This window comes from Aythya marila (genome assembly GCF_965140915.1).
Source record: "Aythya marila genome assembly, chromosome: 7".
Lineage (NCBI taxonomy): Eukaryota > Metazoa > Chordata > Aves > Anseriformes > Anatidae > Aythya > Aythya marila.
This window is the reverse complement of record NC_139048.1, coordinates 7868928-7892821: the sequence shown is the minus strand read 5'-3', so window position 1 is coordinate 7892821 and position 23894 is coordinate 7868928. Positions and strand designations below refer to the sequence as shown.

At 34.4% G+C, this 23894-nt stretch overlaps 1 protein-coding gene across 4 annotated transcripts in view; it reads left to right on the top strand.

Moving 5' to 3' along the window:
- ATRNL1 (attractin like 1) overlaps nucleotides 1-23894 on the top strand; it is a 490952-nt gene that overhangs the window by 354401 nt on the left and 112657 nt on the right. The window contains exons 27-28 of one of the 4 annotated variants that reach the window (XM_082764805.1): nucleotides 4673-4780; nucleotides 6056-6128. The exons of 2 other annotated variants lie outside the window; for them this stretch is intronic. In XM_082764805.1, coding sequence (XP_082620931.1) covers nucleotides 4673-4780; nucleotides 6056-6079 — 132 coding nt within the window. In that variant the 3' untranslated portion in view covers nucleotides 6080-6128. Of the gene's footprint in view, nucleotides 1-4672; nucleotides 4781-6055; nucleotides 6129-23894 lie in introns of those variants that run through there. One more of the 4 variants, XM_082764803.1, reaches the window with a different exon arrangement.

The following is a 23894-nucleotide window of genomic DNA, read 5'->3' as shown; positions in this document are numbered from 1 at the left end:
AATGCTTTTGTTTTAGCCTTTTGGTGTTATTCACATCAGCATTTGACAGCACAGAAACAGGAGAGGAGGAGACCAAGCTGTAACTGCAGACAAGTCAGAGATGGGTGATGAATAAGCAGAATGGGAATTTCAGATTTGGCGTTTGGAAAAACTGTGTACCTAAAAAGTTGCCAAGAGAGCATGTAGAATCACTGTTCTTCAAGGTTTTGAATACTCATCTTGGGGAAGAGTCAGTCACGAACTTATATAATGTTGGTAGTAATCTTGTTGGGGGGGAGGGGGAGGGGAAGGAATAAATAAAATCTAAGATGTGAACGAAGGAAACCTAGGCAGAATTGTGTTGTTGCTAAAATAATTTTCACCCTTTCAACTGGTGTATCCTTCCTTATTTCTGAAGTAAGGTACTGGGACTGCCTGCCTCTAAACAGACAAAAGGAAGAATTTCTTGGTCTGGCTGTCAGAAGTCTTCTTAACATTTCAGAAGTGCTTGACCACCCTAGCTGTCAAGCTGTCCCATGAACTTTGACATACACACTGGTCTGTGCATGCTTTACAGTTCACTCTTTAACATACACCTTGCTAACTAATAGACTAAACTAAGGTGCCAATCCACATCAGAAGGATCTTTGAAAAGACTTTTCTATTCATCCTGTTATGGAACTAAAGTGGTCTCATCCTTTATGGCTATCCTAACCTATCAGTCTCTCAAGATTGTCTGTTACTGTCCAACAAAGGAAAAGTACACCTGTCCTAGTTCCTCACATCTCATTCTTTTTCAATTAGGGTTTTTAGAGGTGCATAGAAAAAAGCAGTGCTTGTCAAAAGAACAGTATCCTATTCCTAGAAAGAAAGAGAGAAAGAGAGAAAGGAAGCAATCTTCTAAATAGGAAAGAGAAGCAAAATGTTAACACTACCTAAAATACAAAAGCCTTGAAAAACGTAAGCCTGGGATTACTGAAATGTATTCTGATAATGTTAAATCATTGCAATATGTGCTTTGCATTGTGTTTTATTATACATGAATACATTATTGGCATCAAAATGTTTTGAATGCAAGTCTGAATGTTATCAAACAAAAGAAAACAAACAAACAATAAAATGAAAAAAGAAACATTTCTACGTAATAAGGACTTTTCAACAGATACATTTTCTTATTGTACAAGATCCTATGGAACTTTTTAATTCCCTCCAAACTGCATTTGTCAGAGAAGTGTATCCCCCATGAGATTTTTTTTTTTTTTTTTATGATCAGCAGTAAAATCTAATTGTAATACCCAGATATTTCCCTGATATTTACTTCTAAATAGGTCGTTCTGTTCTGTTCTTATTTGACTATCAAAGCAGAACTAAAAAATAAAATAAACTAGTGATAAATATGTCTACATATCCATGGAAAGTCTGGTGAAATGTATGTTTCCATGACAAGGAAATAATTATGCCAAAAATGGTTGTTTCATAAGAACTGTTCTTGAACTATATAGGTTTTGAGTGAGAAATGGGTGAAATAATCTATACTAACATCTTATTGTTCTTCATTGATGACAAATACAATTTTATACTTCAGAAAAATGCTATACATAAATATAAATTAATTTAAAAAATAGTACTTTGAAATTATTGGAAAACAAACAAACACAGAGACACCTATAAAACAAATATCATCAATATTCTTGGGCTTAAAGAGATTTTAAATTATAGTAAGCTTGAAATTAGTTGTCTGGTCAGCCAGACAGAGGCCATTGACTTTCTCAGTTCTGTGCTGAGATATTTAGATTCTGAAGTTCCCATAATTTTAAGTGAATGTTTAGGCATACGCTTCATTCTGAATATTATAAATTAAATTTGTGATTCAGTAGTTAAATATTGTAGTAATCCCAACCTATTTTTTATCTCCAAGTGAAAAATCCCCCTATTCCTGAAGAAGTATGTTGAGATTTTTATTTTTTGGTATGAATTTAAAATGTAGTATTTATATATATATATATATATATATATATATATATATATATATATGGTAAAACCAGTGTAGTTCCACTTCTGCTCTCCTATATTTATTTATTCTACCTGATCTGTGATGCAATCTATGTGTTTTTTCATTTCTTTGACTGTTGCGAAAAAGGTCAGGAAGAACCTCTTCTCTCTTCTTATAATACCCGTGTTTGGATAAATTCTTGGAGAGTTTCCCTGTTTCCTGACCTATTGGGTGAATTATGGGGTTTTCTGCATACCTGAATGAACTATGTGCAACCAGTGTGTGGCTGGAGCACAGGGTGTCACACCTGAATGCCACCTGTGAGGCAATAACCTAGCTCACAACATTTTCTGGAACAACATTTTCTCACAACAAAACTGGAATTTTGCCTTTTACATAGTCTTGATGCATGAACAGTTGTAAATGGTGGGAGTTAGAGAACCTTCTCTATCTACAAAACTGATTTTAAGCATCATAATATCTTATTGCTTTTCTCCCCATTCCCACTTATTTTTTCTCTTCTGCACCTTGTAGGGAGCTTTAAAATGCTGAACAGAAAGAAGTAGAATTTTTAATAGAACTTTTTTTTTTTTTGATGTGAAATGCTCAGCTGCCAGCTCAGCAGCACTTCATGGGTAGCTGAAGCTTTTAAAATGTTCATTCTTGTTTACAGAGCTAATTAAGAGTCTTCATGGTACTAATCTTTGTAGTACTATTTGTAAATGACAGAGTATCAAAATTACAGCAACTGCCTTGTGAATGAAAAAGTTTTACTGAATGCATGGCTAGAAGCAAAGGTGAAGAAAACTTCTAGCCTTAAAAAACTGAGAGCGTATCAAATACTCATTCCTTGGTAATCTGTATTGACTAAATCTTTTAAATAATCATTTGTGCACTTGGAGCATAGGTTATTCTGCTCATTTAACTACTTTCCCCAAGCAATTCTATTTGTTTAAAACAATGTTTGGTTTCCTATTAAAATGTAACCATTTGCCAATGGCTCAATGCAATTAAAATACTGTAATGAGTTCCATATGGCAGGACTACTCTAATAACACAGTTTTCTTTAATTTTTGTTGTTTTAGGAAGAAAATGAGTTAGATATAGTAATTTTAGCATGTAGGGACTCAGTATTTTTATACTTTAAATTTTTGTGGTGTTTATCAAGTTGTTGGTAAGACGAGAGCCATAGCAGTTATTTCTGGCTGTAAATCTATGAATATTGTATTGATGCAAATCAGTACTCATGTAAATCAGAAGCCACCAGTTTCAGTTTTAAATGAAGGCTTAAAAACCTATTTTTTATCCATCTGTATATTCAAATTAAGCTTTTAATTATTTAGTGACTATTTTATTTATTGACTATAAACCTCACAGGCAGATCGCAGACATCAATTATCCCCTTGATACAATATACTGAGGGCCCATTTGTGGGGGTACTGACAAATACAGTGCATGTTTTTTTGAAAAATAAAATAAAAACAGGCCTTGGGAATGTACTAGGTATGAGTTAAGAGAATACTGTACAGTTTTGTTTTTAATGGTACAAGTGCTACTTTAGATTTCTGAAGACAGTCTTAAAACACAAGTAAAGGAAAAAATGCACGAGGTATTACAAAGCGAGGTTGTTGCTTTGTAACAAGCCTTAAATCAAGAGTGTTTATTAGTAAGCTGCCGACAAGTATTTGTTTGTGTTCCTTTTATTATATCAAAGGCTTTTATGAACAGTACGTCACAGTGCAAGTGTCATTTACATTCAAATGCCAGTTTCTAATGTTTTATGCTTTCCAGAGAAGTAATAGGGAGAAAACCACGAAGAAAATGAAACTTAGATCTTTTCTAATAAAACATTTTTATAAGTGTTTTGTCTTTTCAAGATGCTGTGACATCCTGTTCAGTTGAAGGAGCACACGACTTTAATTGCACAACTCATTCACTTTAAATATTTAATAATGCTTTTATTAGTTGCACTGAACCAGTGAAGTAAGATCTGTAATATCTAGTGCTGGTCATCATTTTTATTCATCATGGTTTAATAAGCATTATAATTACAGATTGAAGAAGAAATATGAGTTAGCTTTGTGGTTTTGCTTGGGACTTCTGTGCACAGTGGTATGATTGGAAGGGATTGTACAAGCTCTGTGAGCATAACTGATCATATTCAAATATACTGATGCAGGTTTCCCAGTACTGACACATTATTCTTCATATTTAAGTAACTGCAGGAAAGATGCTCCATAAAATTATGAGTCCTGACACTATTAACTCCATCTGGCTTAGTAGTGAAGTATGAAAATTTGAAGGCCAAGTGGGCTTGTTCTTGGCAGGTGTTCTGCTGCATGCTTTATCAGTGGAATTAGACTTCAGCTATTTTTACCAAACATTTCCCATATCTGTTTCCAACTAGCACAAATAGCAAAGTTATTTTGAATGAATAGCCAGTTAGGGGAGCGTTCATTTGGAGACTTCATCAGTGTTCAAGCTGAAAGACTGTTTGTAGACAACATGCGCTCTCCAGGCTCACTCCTCAAGTAAATATAGATGATGATCTTTTAGTATAAATTTCTCCCTTTAATATTAAAAATATGACTATTTGCATGCTATTTGCATTCTAATGTTGTAATGGGAGGTATAGTAGGGCAGCCTAATATCTGGTGCACTTTTTAATGTTTTGTTAAAACATCATTTTTTCCCCATCAGCAACTTATGCGGGAGCGACAGCAGATGGCCAGCCGCCCCTTTGCTTCTGTCGATGTAGCACTGGAAGTAGGAGCTGAGCAAACAGACTTTCTACGAGGGCCATTAGAGGTAGGAACAGTGGTGCTGACAAGGGACCATTGTGATTTGCATATTTATATTGCTAGTCTCATCTGCATCTGCTTCTGAAACCAAGCAGTCTGATTACCTGGAGCTGACAAGTCTCAGCTACATATGTTATGCCATTTTCAAGGTGCATAGTTTTAATAGCTTGACATGAGCTGTAACAAAAGCCACTGGAGAATCTATTAGCCTCGGCTGGAGTGACAGCTCACCTGGCACTCCTTTCCTGATGGATATGAGCTGAAGGAATGCAAGACACAAGAGAAAGCAAACCTCATGCTCAGTCCTTTGAGTACAGAGTGCCCCCTAGTTAACATCTATCTTAATTAGCAGATATTACAGCAAACAATTAAAGAAATAAATAAAGCAACTGTGAGTAGCATTTCCATGTTGTTTTATATGTACAGGTTTAAAGAATACAGAGTATACTGCATATTTTCGTTTGTAGATAATGGCTACATTACTGCATTCTTTTATTGTAATTGCAGACCATTGAAAAAGAAATAATAATATGCAAGGCAATGTAATACTGGAATAGTGTAATAATGCATGAAATGAATTCTGGACGTTTCACCCAAAAATAGAAGGAGAATTACAATATGTGGATAATAATGTATATCTAATCTAGGTTGGGCTTTTGGTAGATTGTAATCCTCTATTCCTTTACTTTTATTTATAATACTGTGTTTACAGTTATTACTTTATCTTATTTATGATGGGACCTGAGAATGAGGTGTGATAGCTTTGAAATCTTTCAAGATTGTACTTTTCTTTTCACTGCTGCCAATTCCTCTTAAATTCAAAGCTTCTCTTACTTTTCTCAATAGCCTCTTTGAATGGAAGATTAAATACACTATCAAATCTCTAAGGTTTATGGAGAAGTGAGCAATGTGAAAAACAGATTCCTAGCAGGAAGAAAAAGAATCAGCTCTTGAGTACTTATCAAATTGAGGCTCTCTGTCCTGCTACTGTATAAGAAGCAATCACAATTGTTCTTGCTGACATAGTTTAAATACTTGGAATAGATGGTACATAAAAATGCCATATCTTTTTGGAGATGCCTTGTTATTTTCAGACCAAATTACTAGGACACACACACACCCCTTCACCATATTTCTGTCTCCTTTTATCATGGAACAGAAGACCTCTACAGCCTTCCATACTGAGGACAAAGTACACTGTAGTTAAAAGTTAACTTTTTGGAATGTGTTTTCATTGCTTCTATGCTGACATCTGAGAACATTTTCTCTGTTGTCTTTTCAGAGGGAGGCAATGAGTGGGAGCTGAGGCGTCCAAACTCTAATTCTGTACATACTGATTATTTAATTAAACTTTAGAAGTAAACATCACAAGTTAATTGCCACATTTTCTTCTCTAGTGTCTTTTATTTAGCACTAAAGAGGTAGATGCTAAAATATTTTAATTATATTTTACAGTTTTTATTAGCTTTTTCTTCCTAGACTAAGCATTTTCTAGTAATTGCTTAGTATTCAGTAACCATAGGGTTTGTGTGTGTGTGTGCGTGTTTTTTTTTTTTTTTTCTTTTACTAATTAATATATAGTTATACACAGAATGGAGACCATTCAAAGTTTCCTCAGAATTAAAATATATTGTTCTATATCAAAACAAAACATTTTGGATTAAACAAATGTGATTCTGGATATTGATTGTCCTTTTATGTATATTATGTAAGAAAGTGCTATATTGACTTTTTGTTCCAGGTCTTTCCTGAATTTGCAAAAGAAGGACACTAGAAGTTTTAATTGCAATTCTGTTCAGTCTTAGCTCGTTTTTGGACTGAAGATCTTTTTTGGATCACATGATTCTAGGATACAATGCTTAAATAAAGGATAAAGCTATAACTTTTTTTTAATTAAATTAGAATGATAAAATTATTCTAATAATACTGTGATATCTGATGCCCATTGTGATCATTTAAAATTAGAGTTCTTTTGGTAAAAAAAATGAGCAAGATGCACAAACTCCCTTCTAAATGTTCCACCAGCATTTTGGAGATCTTCATTGACATACTAGGGGTTCCAGTTTGGATGGTGGGGCATTGTGACCCCTAACCTCATGACTTCATTGATGTTGTGTGCTACATACTTTAGATGTTATTGATATACTTTTTATTGACACTGTGTTTCCAATCACATTGTATTGATCCATGTGCCCTTTGAACACAGTGCAATGTCATTGAATTGTTGCATACATTACTGCATCTCCCAACTGCATAGTAAGACTGCTGTTCATTAATGTCATCTGACTTATGTGGTGGTGGTTTTGTACAGCTGGTGTTCTAAATTTATATGGATGGTCTCATGCATGTCAATGCTCATCTACACAGTAATTTTGATTAGCTTTTGTTTTATTATTTGTATTTATTTTTAAATACCTGGAAGAATTATTTTACTATAAAATTTTAGTTTGCGGTAGTGAGGTACTTTTTGTCCAGTGTTTGGAATCTGTATTTTAAAAAGTAAGAATATGGATACTGTATTTACAGTGATTGCCTACTTTAGATACTTATAATACAACTAATAATATTTGGGTCTATTTTACATTATCCACAATTTACAACAAATTAAAATCTTGAGAACTACAGGAGAGTGCAAAATTTTGTTATTTTTGTTGTTTTGAGCTGTCTTTCTACTTTGGTGTCTTTACCAGCCAGTCTGTTTTTCTTAATGTTTTGCCAACAAAATGACAGTATCCTAAAAAAGAAAAATAAAAAATCATATGCATCATATTCCTCCAGTTTCCTGCTGTCTGAATAAGTTTTCAGGCACTGGCAATAGCCTTTGCTCTTCCCAATTTAAATCATATTAATCATCCATCTTTACCTCTTCAGGCTTTCTTTCTGTGCAACTGATTTCACAACATGACATTACCAAGTCTCATCTTGTCATCCATTCTGGCATGTTGGCTATTTATCAGCTCTTAAATATGTTATTGTCAGCTTAAACTTAATAAAGGAAAAATCAAACTTTGTTTTTCCCTTGCTCTCTGTCCCTATTGGTCAGCTGTCCCCACGCATCAGCCACCATCCTGCTAATAATATTGACAGCATAGTACTATCCTAATTCTAAATGTTTGAAGCAATGCATTGCTTCAAAATCCCATTGTAGCTTGATATTTATGATACTAATCTTGTGCCCTATTCTGGAGAAAAAAAAAAAAATACCTATGCCAACCCCAATCTGCATCATAATTTGCTTCCATTATGATGCCAGCAGAGGGGAGGTAGGGAAGTCTGGTGGGCAGTGAGCCTCCAGGTCCCAAGAGGAGAACAGGCAAGGGGAGTAGCTGGTATCCAGGGGCAGGTTAAAGAAAAGAAGAAATTCCTGTGGTTCCACTGGTTGCAGTTTCATGTAGTGAAGGCTCTTTCGGAAGCAGAGAAAGAAAGCATCAAAAGCTCCCTGTTCGGAGTTTGATAATTTTTGTGGTATTTTGTGAGACCACCATATTTTTTTCAGTACTAGATTCATAAAAATTTAAATAGCATTGTAGATCAATAGACATGATACATCTTGCCATGCAGTGCCATCAGTATTAAAATGTTTTATTTATTTATTTATTTTGTTTATTTTTCTCTAGACATGGCTGCTTTTTGATTCATTCTTCATAGATGATGCCTCCTATAAGGCAATATTTTTTTCCCAAAATACAAATCACTTTTGAAAATTCACTTCCACCGTTCTGCTGATGGTCATTTCACTTACTTCCATGATAAGAGAAAATATTTTTTTTTTCCTGTCCTGTTTTGCCTAACTTCTGTGTGCTTTTCAGCTATTTCATAGCCCATGCATTTTTTTTTTTTTGAAATAGAGACACGTTCTTTTTTTTTTTTATGCCTGTAAGATAAGGTGGGCACAGTTGTAAATTCTGATGTAAGGTCATGCTAAGTCTCTGAACAGCAGCATCTACTGTGCCAAATCTGCTGGTGTACAGACAGATGTATTATTGTCTGCGTAAGAACCAAATGCAGATTTGCTCTTATGCTTATCACACATTTGATATCTATGCAGTCTGAATGGGATTTCTTTTTTCAAATTGATATTCTTTAATAATTATTTCTGCAGAAAAGCATGCAGTAATCGTTACAATTATTTTTCCATCGAGTTACTGCATTCCTTGTAGAATTGTCACAGAAGTTAGATTGTTCCCTACTTCTAACAAGGTAAGATGATCTAAAGAATTTTGAAATTCAAATAAAATCTGTTCTTGCTTCTTTAGTAAGTAGCAAGAAATATTTATGGTACATTAAATATGTCTTGAATTTCAGGCACTGCTGAGAAGTATAAAGCAACAATAATCAATTATTTCTCGTTTATTTGAGTAACAGAAATGGAATTTATGCACCAACACCAGTAGCTATCCTTATGCCAAGAATGGCTATTGGAAATCAGAGTGACTTATTAAAACACATTAAAATCCTGTACTAGAGGTGTGGGGGGTGTAGGTAGCTGAAGTTTATATTAATAAGCTATGTTGCTGTTTTCCCTCACCAATATAGTCTCAGGACTTTTTAGTTTGCTTTTTAAATAAGTCCAGTTAAGTTCTATTCATTTTCTTGTTTAATTTGAATAATTCAATGAGTAATTTCTGAAACTGCAACCTAAGCATTCTTTACTATTTTGTACAAAATGAAACTAGTTGTATGCTTTCTCAGCATTACACTTGCATTATTTTGATGACATAATGCTTAAAATCAAAGAACAGACTCTTCCTAATTCTGTGTTACAGGTCATCAGATTGCCCCCTAATATTCCCAGTTCCTAATTTTAGTCTCAGTAAAAGAGGATAAATTAACTCATATTGTAAGAGAGTAATAATTTATTGAAGATGATGATGAATTTTCCCTAGAGTGGTCATCTTGTTTTCACTGACCATAAATGCAATATATATTTGGCAAGAGGTGCTATCAACTATACTTTCACATTTGCTTACTTAAAAAGTCATGCTATATACTTTACAAAGTTGTAAGTGTGTCTTATGCAAATTGATTAGGGAACTGAACTCCAGGAACTTTAAAGAACAGATTAATTATATAAAATATTATTATTTTTGTTTAAAATATGACCAGATCTGTTTATTCTTTGTTGTTATGATGGGATAACTAGACATTAACATGCTCTGTCTTGTGGGAAGAGTAGACATTCTCCTGGATGGGGAAAGATGGTTTTGCTGGCTAATCTATCTATCTTTTTCTATCTTTATGATTAGAGCTTAGGAAGGTTCAGTGTCAGGTATAGATGCAGCTCATGAAATAGTTAAGCTGCAATCATGTAGAACAAATTGCAGATTGTTCTGAATATTTCTAGGGCCTGGGAAAACCATAGGTGGACTCAGTGGAGCAGAAACAGTTTAGAGACATCTACCCTGTTACTTCTTATTAATGCCATTCAGAAACTAAGGGTGTATTGTTTCTTTTGTAATGTAGAAGGCTTTGGATATGCATGTTTTTAGAATTCTCAGTCTCTTTAATTTTCTTTTTCCATTTCTCATTTTCATGGTATGTCTGTAAGCCAAGCTCTGCTTGGCGTTGGAAAGACCTAAGTATCATGTCCAGTTTGTAGCACAGTAACTCAAAGAGGACCAGAGGAGAGAGAATCTGGTTGCGAACAATGTGAGCAATCAGAGACTTAGAAAATATGACTACAAGGAAAAGTCAAGGAAATTGGAGTAGACTATTAAAAGGAGTCAAAATAATAACTTTCAAATATGCAAAAGGTTAGTAGCAATCAGGAGGGCAATAATCTTTTCTTTGTGTGCACTGTAGGCAGCAAAGGTGTAATGGACTTAAATTGTAGTAGAGAAGTCTTAGGATTGATATCAGGAAAAACTGCTCATAATAAAACTGAATCGCTGGAAGCAATTGCCTGGGGAGGTGATGGATTATTATTTTATTTTATTTTTTTTTTAAGTTTTTTAGAACAAGTTGGACAAACATTTCTCAGGAACTACGTACCTAATAGCCACATTAGCTTCTCTCCTTTCAGCTCTGCCTATACTATGATTTGGATTGTCACCTAGCTCTTCCTTCTGCATACTCTGAAAATTTTCCATTTCTGTTGTACACCTTAATTACGTTCATTGCACTATTAGTTTTCTGTAACTGAATGCTTCTGACCCTTTTCACTGTTGTTCTTATCTTCATTAAATCACAACCTCAGCTTTCTTTGAAGATCAGAAACTGTTAAGTCATCTCTGACCCCCAGTCTCTCTATGACTGTTGGTTTGCCTAATGTAATCTCCAATTCATTCTGGAATAGCTTTATTTTTCTCCTTGAAGTTTATATTCATGATATAATTTTTTTTAATCTTAACCACTGCATTACCATTTTTATAGCCTTTCAAGATCCATACATCCTAAACTACAAGATCTCAGAGAAATGTAGTCAGGTGATACATCTGACACTGAAAAAAAAGAATCTGTATTGGGTCACATTTCCCGTTTTTGTCTGTATTACTCAAGGATTAGGCTAAATTTGCTGTACAGTGTCTCAAGAACTCCACTACCTTATGCTTCATTTTGACCTTGATCACTCACTGCATTCTGCTATCCCATTGCTTCAGCCCTGTTTATCTCTTTTTTTTTTTTTTTTTTTTCTTTTTTCCGTCCTAAACTATTGAGTCACTTTATTTTAAATCTACTTTCAAATCTTTCTTTTCTCTTTTGCAAAGCATCGATTCTCCTTGGGTATCCTTCTGTGATAGCATGTATAAGGTATGCTATATCAAATGCAAAAATCACATTCTGTTGTTCTTTCATTCGAGGAAAGCACTAACTTGAAAACAGAATTGTTTTGTCCCTGCAATAATTCCTCCCTTGTAGAATGATGTTTTTCATGAAATAAAAATTTTACTTTTCACACTATTTATTGTGTAATTCAGTGGTCATATATAAGATTGTAGCTCTGCCTGATCAAGTATCTTTATATTTGCATACAACTTCGGTAGCTTCTGCTTAAATTTATGTCTAGCAATGTCTGAACGTTCTGTGCCTGTGATTCAGAACAAACACCTCATCTAGTTGCATGCACATAATGGTCACTGCTATGATATTTTTTCTTTGTGTTTTGCCTACTATCTCTGTTCAGTAATAAGTGTATGGATGTCCAATTCCTTGCCTGGAGTCAAGTTAACAAAATTTTAAGATTTATAAGAAATAGTTCCCTCCTTTGGCATATGTGAACTCTAATAGTCTGAGAAATGCTGTCTGGAATAAGCCGAGTCATTTTTTAATACTGACCACAATTATCTTATGTTAATTGTTACAATATACACCAACACCTCAAAACTTGTTGATGTCTTGACAGAATCCTTACATTAAATGATTTTTTAAAATGAAAATCTAGATTCATTCTGGAATGCATGCAGTCTTTAAACTCACAGAAAACACATTTTTAGTTCCTGAATTCTCGTTTGATTACTTATTTCTGTTGAATCAATTTACCCAAAAGGGTGAACAGACATTGTGAGTATGCCCTAAAAATGATGCACAGGAGATATTTATACTTCCAAGTTAGTCTCCTAATATTTCATGCTAGCAAGAAAGTAAAATGTCTACTTAGCAGCCTATGTGCTCTAGGACCTGTGAATCCAGTTCAGAAAACCTGATTTTGTTCATTTTTAAAAAAAATAAAAATGCATCTTTCCACTTCACAAAATTTATTTTGCACATGTACTGCATAATCAAATGACTATAGAAATTACTTGGATAGAAATATATGATTTGTGTTGAAGAAAATTGCCAACAAATTTTATGCTCAATTGGAACAATTAGCTGGATTTTTGGCTGACTAGCTAAATGTAGGTGTTTCAGCGATATTGGCATGCTGTGAATAGAAATTGTTAAATTGGTGTATTATGTTATGCATAGATGCAAATTGAAAGTATCAAAATACATATTCTGATTGTTTTCAAGCAGAAGTGTTTAGATGTGTCTGTAAATGTTATGAAAAATGACACTGTACGTGTCCTATGTTCATTAATATTAATAAATAAAATCTTGTTTCATAAAGTAGATAGATACAAAATTCAGTGAATGCAGAATAAAATACATATGTTTGTAGCTCTAGGATTGTCTTTTAACAAAGTTTGCTTATGGGAATCTTGCCTTTGGATAGCAAGTCCATGACAATGTAATTTTTCCAGAATTGTGTAAACACCAAAGCATGGAAACAACTATACTCTCAGGATAACTAAAGAGCACACAAAATGATTTTTTTTCTTGGTTTCTTTGACTGGGCCTTTCACCTGGTTTGTACATGCCATTCTCTGACAGGATGCTCTTTGAACATGTTTTCTGAGTATTTCTTTTGGTTTTAGATCAGAAGTTATTTATACACTTTTCTTTAAACTTTCTTTAAAAGGAAAGGAGAAGAGGAACAAATAGATACAGAAGCCATTGTCTTTCATCAAGTATTTCCCATGCTTCCAGGTGTAACTGGCCACTGTAATGTGGTGGCTGATACTTGGCAGCTTGTACTCCTTAGCTTTACCTTGCAGGGTTTACCTGAATGCTGTTTCCTAGCTCTGTAATTGAGTTTCAGTTCATCCAGCTAGCAACAATGCATACTGAAACAACAAAAGTGTCTAATTTTGGTGTCTAACTTTCATTTGCCTGCTTGCTTTGGGCTCGTGAATTTCCAGTTGCACAGGGAAGTTTCAAGAAAAAGGACAGAGCAGGTTCCTCTACATGACACCCTCCTGGATTTAGTAGAGATTGAAGTTTAGCTCTTTTGTTGTCTGGATCATTCTTCATCTGTGCTATTGGAAAAAAGGAAAATGCAAGTCCTACTCTAATCTGCCTATCAACAGAGTGGGGGAAATTTAATGTAGCATACTGCACAGCATTTCTTCTTGTTCCCTAACTTTTCAGTTGAAGAAGCCTGCAGTTTAGACATTATTTTTTCCCTCTGCATATTTTGAGAAGCAGCTTCCATTTTTACACTGATTGTTTAGAAAAGTATTGTAGTAGCTACAGGCAGACTAGATCACTTTGGTGAGAGGAACCCAATAGTGTCAGTTTTAGTAATAATCTCAACATTTCTTATTACATAAAATATCATAATATTCTTAAAACTTGAAAAATTAATAACTTCAATCAGGACTTAGGGCACAATGGTATGATTCTTAAAAGGTTCTGAAGGAGTTGTTTCCTTGTAAAATTTCTGTTGGAAATCAAAGGATTATGAATGGTGTATTGAAGTGTAGTAGATTCTGTAGTAATGTAGAAGTTACAAAGACAGTTAGACTGCAGTGAAATTTGGAATATCAATAAATTTGAATCAGAGCTCTCTCTATAACAGGAGCTCCTTTAAAGAGTAAGCAATATTTGTGATATGTTATTGCTTACAGTTATAAATATAATGTATTATACTAACCTATTAGAGCTTCCTATAGCAAATACCATAAAACATTATTGTTCATTAGCGTGAAGTGTTCATTAGTGTAAAGTTTAACAGATATGTATGAAATTTTCCTTTTTTTTTCATCTTTGGTACATATTCACATTATTGGAATTTTATTTGTTAGAAGTTTTACTTTTCCAGTGCTATTCCTCATCCTACAACCTTGGTGAGATGACCTTTTTCTTATCTTTATTATCCAGCTTTTGGTAAGAAACAGAAAGTTTAAAGAGACACTTGCTGTCAGCTTCTTTTTTCCACTATTTAGGCCTTAGAAAAAAATGTATAAATATTGAACCAGCTGGAGTTAATAAATAAAATTATTCTGTTCTGCAGACACCTTAATGGTTATTAAAAGAAAAGGCACTGGGCTTCTGGAAAGGTAGACGAGCAGTGCATTTTATATTGAGATATTTTTTGTATTGTAGGAAACCGAAGGAATCAAATGTTGAACACACTTAAATATTAGTTTATGTGTAAAAAAAGAAAAGCATTATTCAGAGACCCACCAAAAAAATTGTGTTTTCCAACACAAAACCCATAAATGTAAGACAGTCTTTGTGATCTTCATTACATATAGCAACAGGAGCTGACATGATATTGGCAATGATAACCAGTGAGTTCAATTTTCTCTAGACTTGTGGATGCTGTAAAGTGCCTATTTTTGTTGTTGTTGTTGTTGTTGTTGTTAATATTCTTCATGAAAAAAAAAAAAAAAACAAAAACACAAAACAAAAGACATATTAAAAGAATCAAAATATATTAGAATATTGTTTTAAACAGAACCAGCCAAGCATAATAAATTGAAAATCCATAAAAAAATATCCAAAACCTACTGTTTCAAACTCCTATGTATCTTCAGTGCTTAATCATGGATTATTATTTGAGCTACATTCTCCCATCATTCGCTAAACTCAGCAATGGTAGAGTTGCATAAGACCATATCCAGCACAATGTGTATCCACTACAGCATATTTAAAAAATAGACTAGTGAAATTGTACACTTTGATATATGTATTGAGGAATAGTGGATTTGTGTGTATAGTCAAATGCAGAATAATTGCAGATGTATAAAAAGTAAAGTTTGAAAAACTCCTATTTTTATCAATTCCCAGTAGAAGTTCCGCCTGGAGAAAAAAATAAATAAATAAATAAAAATCTACCTGGATGTTAATCTGAATATTTACTTTTCTTTTTCTCCAAAATAGTTACAGCATCTATTTCACTCCTAGTAGGAAATTGCTGTGGACAATATCCCTTGGAGTGTAAAATGCCAATGTCATTGCAACCTAGCAACAGTTTATAACCAGTTTGCCAGTCGTTTGCAAAATAAATAGCTAAAGAAGATTTTAAATAAGCTTCTCTAAGCCAGGTGTCTGTCCTGTTTGTGACTTCCTTTCGCTTTTAATTTAAAGAAGCTGTAACAGCTCAAGGTGAGAAAGAAGTAAGAGGAGAACTGGAAGAGGCATATGAACAATATAGGACCTTAAAGGAAAGCAATATTTAATGTATGGCTATACATGAAGATGCAGGCTGCCTTGGAAGTAACACATATATCCATAAAATTGCAGAAGAAACACATACATAAAACTGCACAAAACTGCTTCCAGATCTCCCCTAATGTGACCTCTTCATTAAGTAATGTGTTGCATGGAACCCAAACCATAATTTTCAAAGCTTTGACAGTGGTACAACTTTCATGCGCACTGTATATAGCTATTGATATTCACAACAATAAATGGCATAAAACCTGTGCATTTAGTGTAGGAAATGTTCATTGATTGTTGACATTTATACATGGCAGACAAAATGTAGATCTGATGTTTGCAAGAGTACAATAATCCAATGAGTCCTATCTAGAATGTTAACAAATATATTTAAACTTTAAGAGCAAAAATATAAAATAGTAAATAATAATTACAAATGATAGGGTTTATATATTTTTCCCGATGCCTAAACTATTGCTAGTTCTCAATACACAGTCATTTCAAAGACTAACATTTAATTTTTTAAAATATAATACCAAGAGGTTTTTGAAGCTTTTAGCACCAAGGTTTGGATGGCACTTGTGTCGTATTTACAGTGTGTCTATGCCCACTGTATATGTAGATTCATTCATTCTGTTTACAACACATTGATCCATTTTGACCTTTAATGATAAAGACACTAAAATGTGATCTTCACTGTGTTAGACTATAAGTAGGAGTTTTCATTTGTATTCCAAATTGGTGTTTTATGTAGGTGCTTGTAAATGCTTATTGCCACATTATCTGATTGCTTTCTGTCAGTAAATGGAACATCATTAGTTGCTAATGTCTGTCACATTTGCTCTCTCATCCTATCTCCAAGAAAAGGAGTGTGTAACATCATGCTTTGTTTTATTAAGTGTATACATTTTGCCATATGTTTATGTTAGAAAAGGCAAAGTCAGAGAAATCTGTCTAGGATTTGTGATACATGATAAGGAAGTTTTTGAGTCTGCAGACTTAGTAAGATTTAACTCACATTAATGACATAATCCTCAGGAAGATACATGTATGTTTCCTGTGATACTTGGCATTAGGTTTGTTCCCAAAAGTTCTCTTGTGTAAGAAAGGAAAACAGGCAACTATTGGCTTGATCACAGACCTTGAGGCAGTGATTTAGATGTGCCATCTTAGCCACTGAGCATTTTGAGGATGAGGTCTGAAACTTTGAACTTACATTTTTCAGAAAGCCAACACAGAAAATAAAGCTTAGGACTGACATTTTTACAGCAATCTCTGCAATAGCCTTTGCTACAGAGGTATACACTATTATTCTGTTTCAGATAGTTTTTCAAAGGGCTTAAAATGTCCAAGCATATCATAGAGCTGAAGTCTCCCTGAGAAGTGGAAAGAAAACAAACAACTCATTATCTTCCAAAATGTGGGGTAGTGACTTCAAATCAATTGGGAAAAGCAAAAAGCATTATACGGAAATGATGCTTAATGAGAGCTGGAATGAATGAGAAAGCCAAAAGCTCTTCAAACAGCGTATAATGCTAATCATTGTTTGGTACACCTTCTGTGTAATTGTAGGGTCTTCAAAATGCTTTCCCACACTCACCTATACCTTTCCTGATTTTAACTCCAACCAGCATTTCTTCATTGCTATGCAGATCTTCTCCAAGTACCATTCTGTTTTAGCATTATGATCACTAAGGTAGTAACACACTGAACACTTGTGACAGATGAGTACAACTATTTTTTATTTGAGTATTTACAGCACTGTAAACCTCATTTTCTATCCAGCTGTTTTGGTGAATTTATGTTAATACGACCAAAGAACTGATCCCTATTCGAAAAGTTCATGTTAAGCTGAAATTCAGTATTTTTCATTATTGAATTTGAATTAGACAATAAACCTAATCTGTAGAAAACAGCATTCATCATGCACAATAGAATCATAGACTAATACAGTTTAGAAAATCATAGGCTAGTTTAGGTTGTAAGAAACTTCTCATCTATCAGTCAGACTGACTGTAGGTCAGTCAACCCCTAGACAAGGTCAAACCACCTTTAATCAGCTTGTTCAGGGCCCTCGCCCATGGTGCGTCTAATATCTCTAAGGATGATGATTCCAAAATCTCTCTAGCCATCATTCAAATGTTTGGCTACCCTCCTTGTGCAAAACTTTTTCCTAATTTCTCATCAGAATCTCCTTTCTTGCAACCTGTTTCTGCTGCCTATTGTCTAATCCCTGTGAGCCTTGGAGAAAAGGCATGTCTGGCGTCAGCAATTAGATCCTACCTCAGCCTTCTCTTAAGAATTAACAAATACTGTCAGCCTTTCCTTCTAAATCCTAGGCCACCTATATCTCATGGGTTTGTTTACAAAGGAAAATTGTGGAAGACTTCTTTGAAAGCCCTGCTAAAGTCAGGTTTGGAACCATCCACCTGTCTTCCACTAAGCTAGTCATATTGCCAAAACCAAACAGGTTTCTGTGGCCAAATTTGTCCTTCTGGCTGTTCCTAATCATCTTTCTGTCTTTCGTGTGCTTAGACATGGTTTCTGGGGAGATTTCTGCCATAGTCTTCCCAGGGACAGGGGGAAGCTAGTTCAGCTGACTGGCCCAAACTTTCCCAGATGTGTGTAAAATTTGCCTTTTTACAGGAACATCCCTGATCACCATGACCAAAGATTATTGCATTTTCTCAGTGCCATTGGCCAGCTCCCACAGCATCCTGTCTGATCCTGTGCACTTGACTATATCCAGTTTGTTTAAGTGGTCTACTATGCATACCATGAGTAATACTACACCTCCGCAGACTCTGCCTGTAGGATCATGGATTTGGGAGACCTGAGAGAAGTCCTTATCAGTAAAGACCAATGCAAAGAAGGTGTGGAATACTACAGCTCTTTCTGTCTCCTGAGTCACTAGGTTTCCTGGCCCACTGAGCAGCAGGCCTACATTTTCCTCATGCATCCTTTGCTCTTGTTTCTGACAGACTTACAGAAGTCCTTTCTGTTTCCATTCACATCCCTTCATATTTTTTAATTTCAGCTGAGCTTTCACTTTTCTAACTGTTGGAACAATGTCTCTATATGCCTCTCTGTGTATTGTTGAGGTTGTGATGAATCTATATATACTTCCTACTAACTCAACCAGATGGATACCTTTAGCAAAAAATATAAAACTACCTCAGGTTTTCAGACTTTTTTTTTTTCATGGAAAAAACGTTGGATATAAAGTCTTGAATAAACTAGAGCAACTTCGAGGTTAATGTAATCAAAAAACTGCTGTAAAGGCACTTCCCTCAGTACCAGCATGTAACAGTGGTCGATGTCTTTTTTTCTCCTGATATTTCTTGATGAGGCAAGTTTTTTAGCTTTTTTTTTTTTTTTTTTTTTTTATTATTATGCCAGTCTGTGAAGTCCATAATTTTTTCCTGGCCCTTACATTTTAGTACCATTGTATACAATACATCGTGAAGAATGTATTAAAGGATGTGTTTAAATATTGGCAATGTACATGCAGTTACAAAACACAGTTTTGAGTTTGTGGGTCATATATGGTGAGATGAGTTTTTTTTTTTTTTTAAGAGTTTTTTTCGTAAACTACACACAGTTTGCAGGGAACAAACCAGAAAGGGTTAATGAAGATTGAACTACTTGTAGGCCTTTACATATGCTCAGCTTTGACCAGTTAGCCAATTAGAAACAGCACCTGTAAAATAAAAAAAAAAAAAAAATATCCAAATAAATAGCAAATTCGCCACCTTGTGTGAAAAGTCTATAATCATACTGAGAGATGTCATGAAAAGAAAGTGTGAAAAACCATGGCTGGCCACCAAAAGCAGCCTGGAAAGCTGGTGAGTTGTGGGAAGAAAAGTCTCTCTTCTTTCTTGTTTTATGCAAGGTGCTTCAGCAAGATAAAGGTGAAGTTGTTATGCAAGTTGACATAGCAAATGCTATTTTAATTGCTTAAAGAAGTAAAAACAGAAGAAAAAATGGGTTTCAAATATGCATTACTTGAGAAAGAAGTTTGTCTCTTTTCGTGTGATTCTGTTTGCTTGGTGTTTATTTTTTTTTCTTGGTAACGCATCAGTCAGAGTTTCTTATTTGTGTGTATCAGCTGTTCTTTAAGAGAATCCACTATTAAAAATATTCTTTTATTTGCATTAGTACTTCCTTGCTATTCTCTCCTTTGAAACCTGCCAGGTAGTCTGGGCAGATGTAACTCTTCTACCAAGTACTTTTTTCTTATTCATCTAGCAATAGGCTGGCTGCTCTTAATCATGTCACAGTTTCACTGAAATATACAGTACCTCTTTGTTGAAATAAGTCTGTTTACATGACTAATTAAAAAATCCTTGCCACATCATAAAGGCATAACTTTCTTTCAGTGATTTAGTAACACATCTCAGTGCTAAGTGTCTAGACCATGCATTTTTAGGTTAATATCTTTAATTGATACTTACAGTTTATCCTATTCAGCTGTTTATATCTTATTACTGGCTTTGATTGTCAACCAGTGATAATAGTGACTGAGTGCTCTCAGGTGCTCAATTGGTGAGTCATCCCAAATAGCTTTCTCCTAAGTAAATTACAACACTGTTATATGAACAAAAGTGTTAGTGTGTTTAAAGACTATGCTTTTACATCAGAGATGGTCTGAGCCTTGGTTTAGTAGTATTTTTCTAATCCATCTTCTGACAAGTCTTAGTAATTACTTTACACATGTCTTCATGTAACTAGCCTCTCTTCTTCTTTTTTTCAGCTTTTCCAACCGATGAGTTAATGATAATCAATCCCCTGTATTAGCATGTTGCTGTGAATAATATAATGTGGGTCCTAATCTTCCAAACAAACTTATGTGCTTACCTGTCTTTCCAAAACTAGTCTATCTGACCTAACAGTAAATAGGCAGCTGCAGTTCAGCATGTTCATAAACTTTGGCAGGACCAATTTTATAGTCAGTTGCACTGTGGTTGAACTTATAAATAATTACTTGTGATTATTGTAGATGTGTCTTGGGAACTACTCTGAAGTTTCTGTAGAGCTGCTATAGGAAGTGGAGAATGGGTTGTATTTGAAAATGAACCGTTATCAGTGCATACAAATAATGAAACCAAAAGTAATTATTTAAGCTACAAATAAAGAAATTGTCCTGTTTACTATATATGGTCTGATGCTATTGATCTACTAATCTACTTTTATAAATGTTTTAATTCTCAATGGATGAGATCATGAATGTATTGAATGCTAGTATGTGTACCCTTTTTCCTTGTCTGGAGGCTTCTGTGAAGGCACTGTGTTAATATCTGAGGCACACAGTGAATCTTCTCAAACTTGTATTCAGAAACTCAGTGTCACCGATTTTGCGCAGTCATAAGCAACTTGAAATCAATGTGACACAAGGAAGGATACTCGACTGTCTCATCTCTAATAAATGGCAGTAATTAGCCATATTTAAAGCAAAAGATGTTGTGTAACAGATAAGGAAATTTGTCTTATATACAGTGCCTATTACCACAGATGTCGGCTCAAATGAACTCTTAGCTCCTGTATAAGTTGTTTTATGATGGGATATGTTTTAAAAATGATACTTATAAAGCAAGTTAGATAAAGGCAGAAGAAACTCTTAGAAATTGATGGCATTAGTGAGCAGTCAGCATTAGTATTTACTTTGATAAAGAGTAGAGGGATTCTGATGGAAATTGAAGAAAGCCTGTACGTTCTTGTATCTTCTTCTGCCTGTCCTAATTGCAGAACAGATGTTCAGTTCACCTCTGGTCACTTCTACAGTGATTCAAACAATAACAGCTTTGCCTTTTTTTTTTTTTTTTAAAAAAAAGTCTATAAATATAATAATTGTTCTCAAGTATCTAAAAATTCTTTAGTGCTAGTTCATATTACTGACCCTATGATATGGTGACCTTGGAAACAAACTGCAGTAGGAATGAGGCTTCCTACATTGGGTGGACGTACAGGTTTTTCCATTTCAAGATAATGGTAATCTGAGGTTCAATAGCAAATAACTGATTAATACCATAATATATTCTTGTTCCAACTTGTAAAACCATTGAATAAGTTGAGTAGCTGGTAAGTACAATTAATTCCATTTACCTGCTATAAATAAAGGGGGAAGTTGTGTGAGGAAAAAGTGATGGAATATGTAAAAGCTGTGACCTAAGTAAGCCAAACCCTGCCCGTTGCCATAAGTAATATTTATAAAATTACTGCAAAGCAGCAGAAGAGGGGAAGACAAAATACCCACCTTTTATGTATAGCATTCCTGCTATATATATGATCTCAAAATGCACGTGATGCAGGTGAGCCAACACTACAGTGTATTCTGGAGGTGGTGGTATTCCAGTGGTAACAAGGCTGTTGAGTAGCTGTGGTTAGTGCTGGAAACATGCACACAAGTTAGGTGTAGTAGCAATGCAGGGTACTGCTACAATGGGCAACCAGTTTGAGAGAGTGACACAAAAAAGCTCATGATGCTTTGCATAGTGTTCTTAAGACACAATGTAGGCTTTTTCATATGAAAACTTGAGTACTACCCTGTTGGAATTCTGATGAGAAAGTGGAACTCTGTTCTTCTAGAAACTCAAGCTTTTTTTTTTTTTTTTTTTTTTTTAAAAAAAAAGTTAATGCATACTTGGCTATATTCAATAGCATCTTCCTGGAAATAGCTAGTGTCATCCCTGTGATTTTTTTTTCCATATATGACTATTTACCAATTATATGATAGGAATTCCCTGCTCACCCCTCCACCTGCCTTGCATAGAATAAAGGGGCAAGAATGTCAATTAGGGATTTCAGAATGATGAAAATAATCTGCACTCCTAATAAGGTTGTTACTGATTCTGAGTAGAAAAACAGGTAACTTTTTTTTTTTTAAATTATCATTTTAAGTCCGTACGCAAAGGGTAATCTGTGAAGTCTCTTTAGATTAAAAGTTCCCTTATAAAAATGGATGTGTGAAAGTTTAGTATTTTCTTCATGAATATATTTAAATAGGTACCGTATTCCAAGATTTATACTGTTAAACTTGCAATAGAGTCTTTAGGTATTTATCCATGTGACTGATTCAGAAAATAGCACAAATATATATGTAACATAGTTGTGAGCACAGATCAAATTTAAAAGGAGTGGTGTGAAAAGAATAAAATCTATTCTTTGTCATGAAGCAAATATTCCTACAGAATGAACAGTGAAGTGTCCTGTTGCTGTTTGCATGTTCAGAGAAAATCAACACTGCTGATGTGGTACTTCATTTCCTTTCCTGTAACATGATGTTGAGTTATTAATGTACTAATGGTGTGGTTTAAAATGTTTTTAAAATGCTGGCGAGACTCCAATGTATCTTAAGTGTCACAATTAATGAAGTGAGGTTCTTCAGTATTATCTAACAGTCATTGTCATAATCTAAGTGGTATTTGTGGAGTATAGAGTCAGGCTTCCTGAAGTGTGAATGTCCTTCTGCTGACTTACAGTCTTAAATTATTTAAAGTAGTAAATTGTATACAATGCAGATGAGGAACCTGTCAGGGAAAGCAAATATTGTAGTAATTCAATATTTCAGTAGCCTTGTAGCTATTTGAAACAGTCTACTAGTAAACAATGTTTATTTTCATGTTTAGGCATAAAAATGTTTCTTATATACCACTAGATATTCATCCCACTTTGCACACAGGAAAACCAAGGAGGGAAAAATTGGAAGCAAGCCCAAGTTTTCTTGTTTCCTATCTAGTGTCTTACTTGTAAATAATAGTATTTATATTGGCCCTTTCTATCTTCAATCTAGATGTGGCTTTCAGCATAACAGAAGCCATAAAATATAACCCAATTATTACTACAGCTATTCCTACAAATGCAAGGCTTAACTAGCACTCATCCAGAAATACGATGTCAATTTAAAAATACTGAATGAAGCATTGGGATAAACTTCTCCCAAGAGATCTTGGTGTCATAATCTGTTGCTATAGTACTCCGACTTTTAGATGCTTGATTTTCTTCTGAATCAAGAGCCATGTGTGGAGCAGAGCCAACAGGGAATATTCCGAAGGGACACCTCTTCAAATGTTCCCAAAACAGGATAGAGGAAGCTTGTGTCAAATAAAAATTCACAATTAAACGTGGTCTCTTGGAGCTAAATGTTCATGCTACTGCACTCAAAAACAGAGGTGGTTCTGCTGCTTCTATTTGTTGTAAAG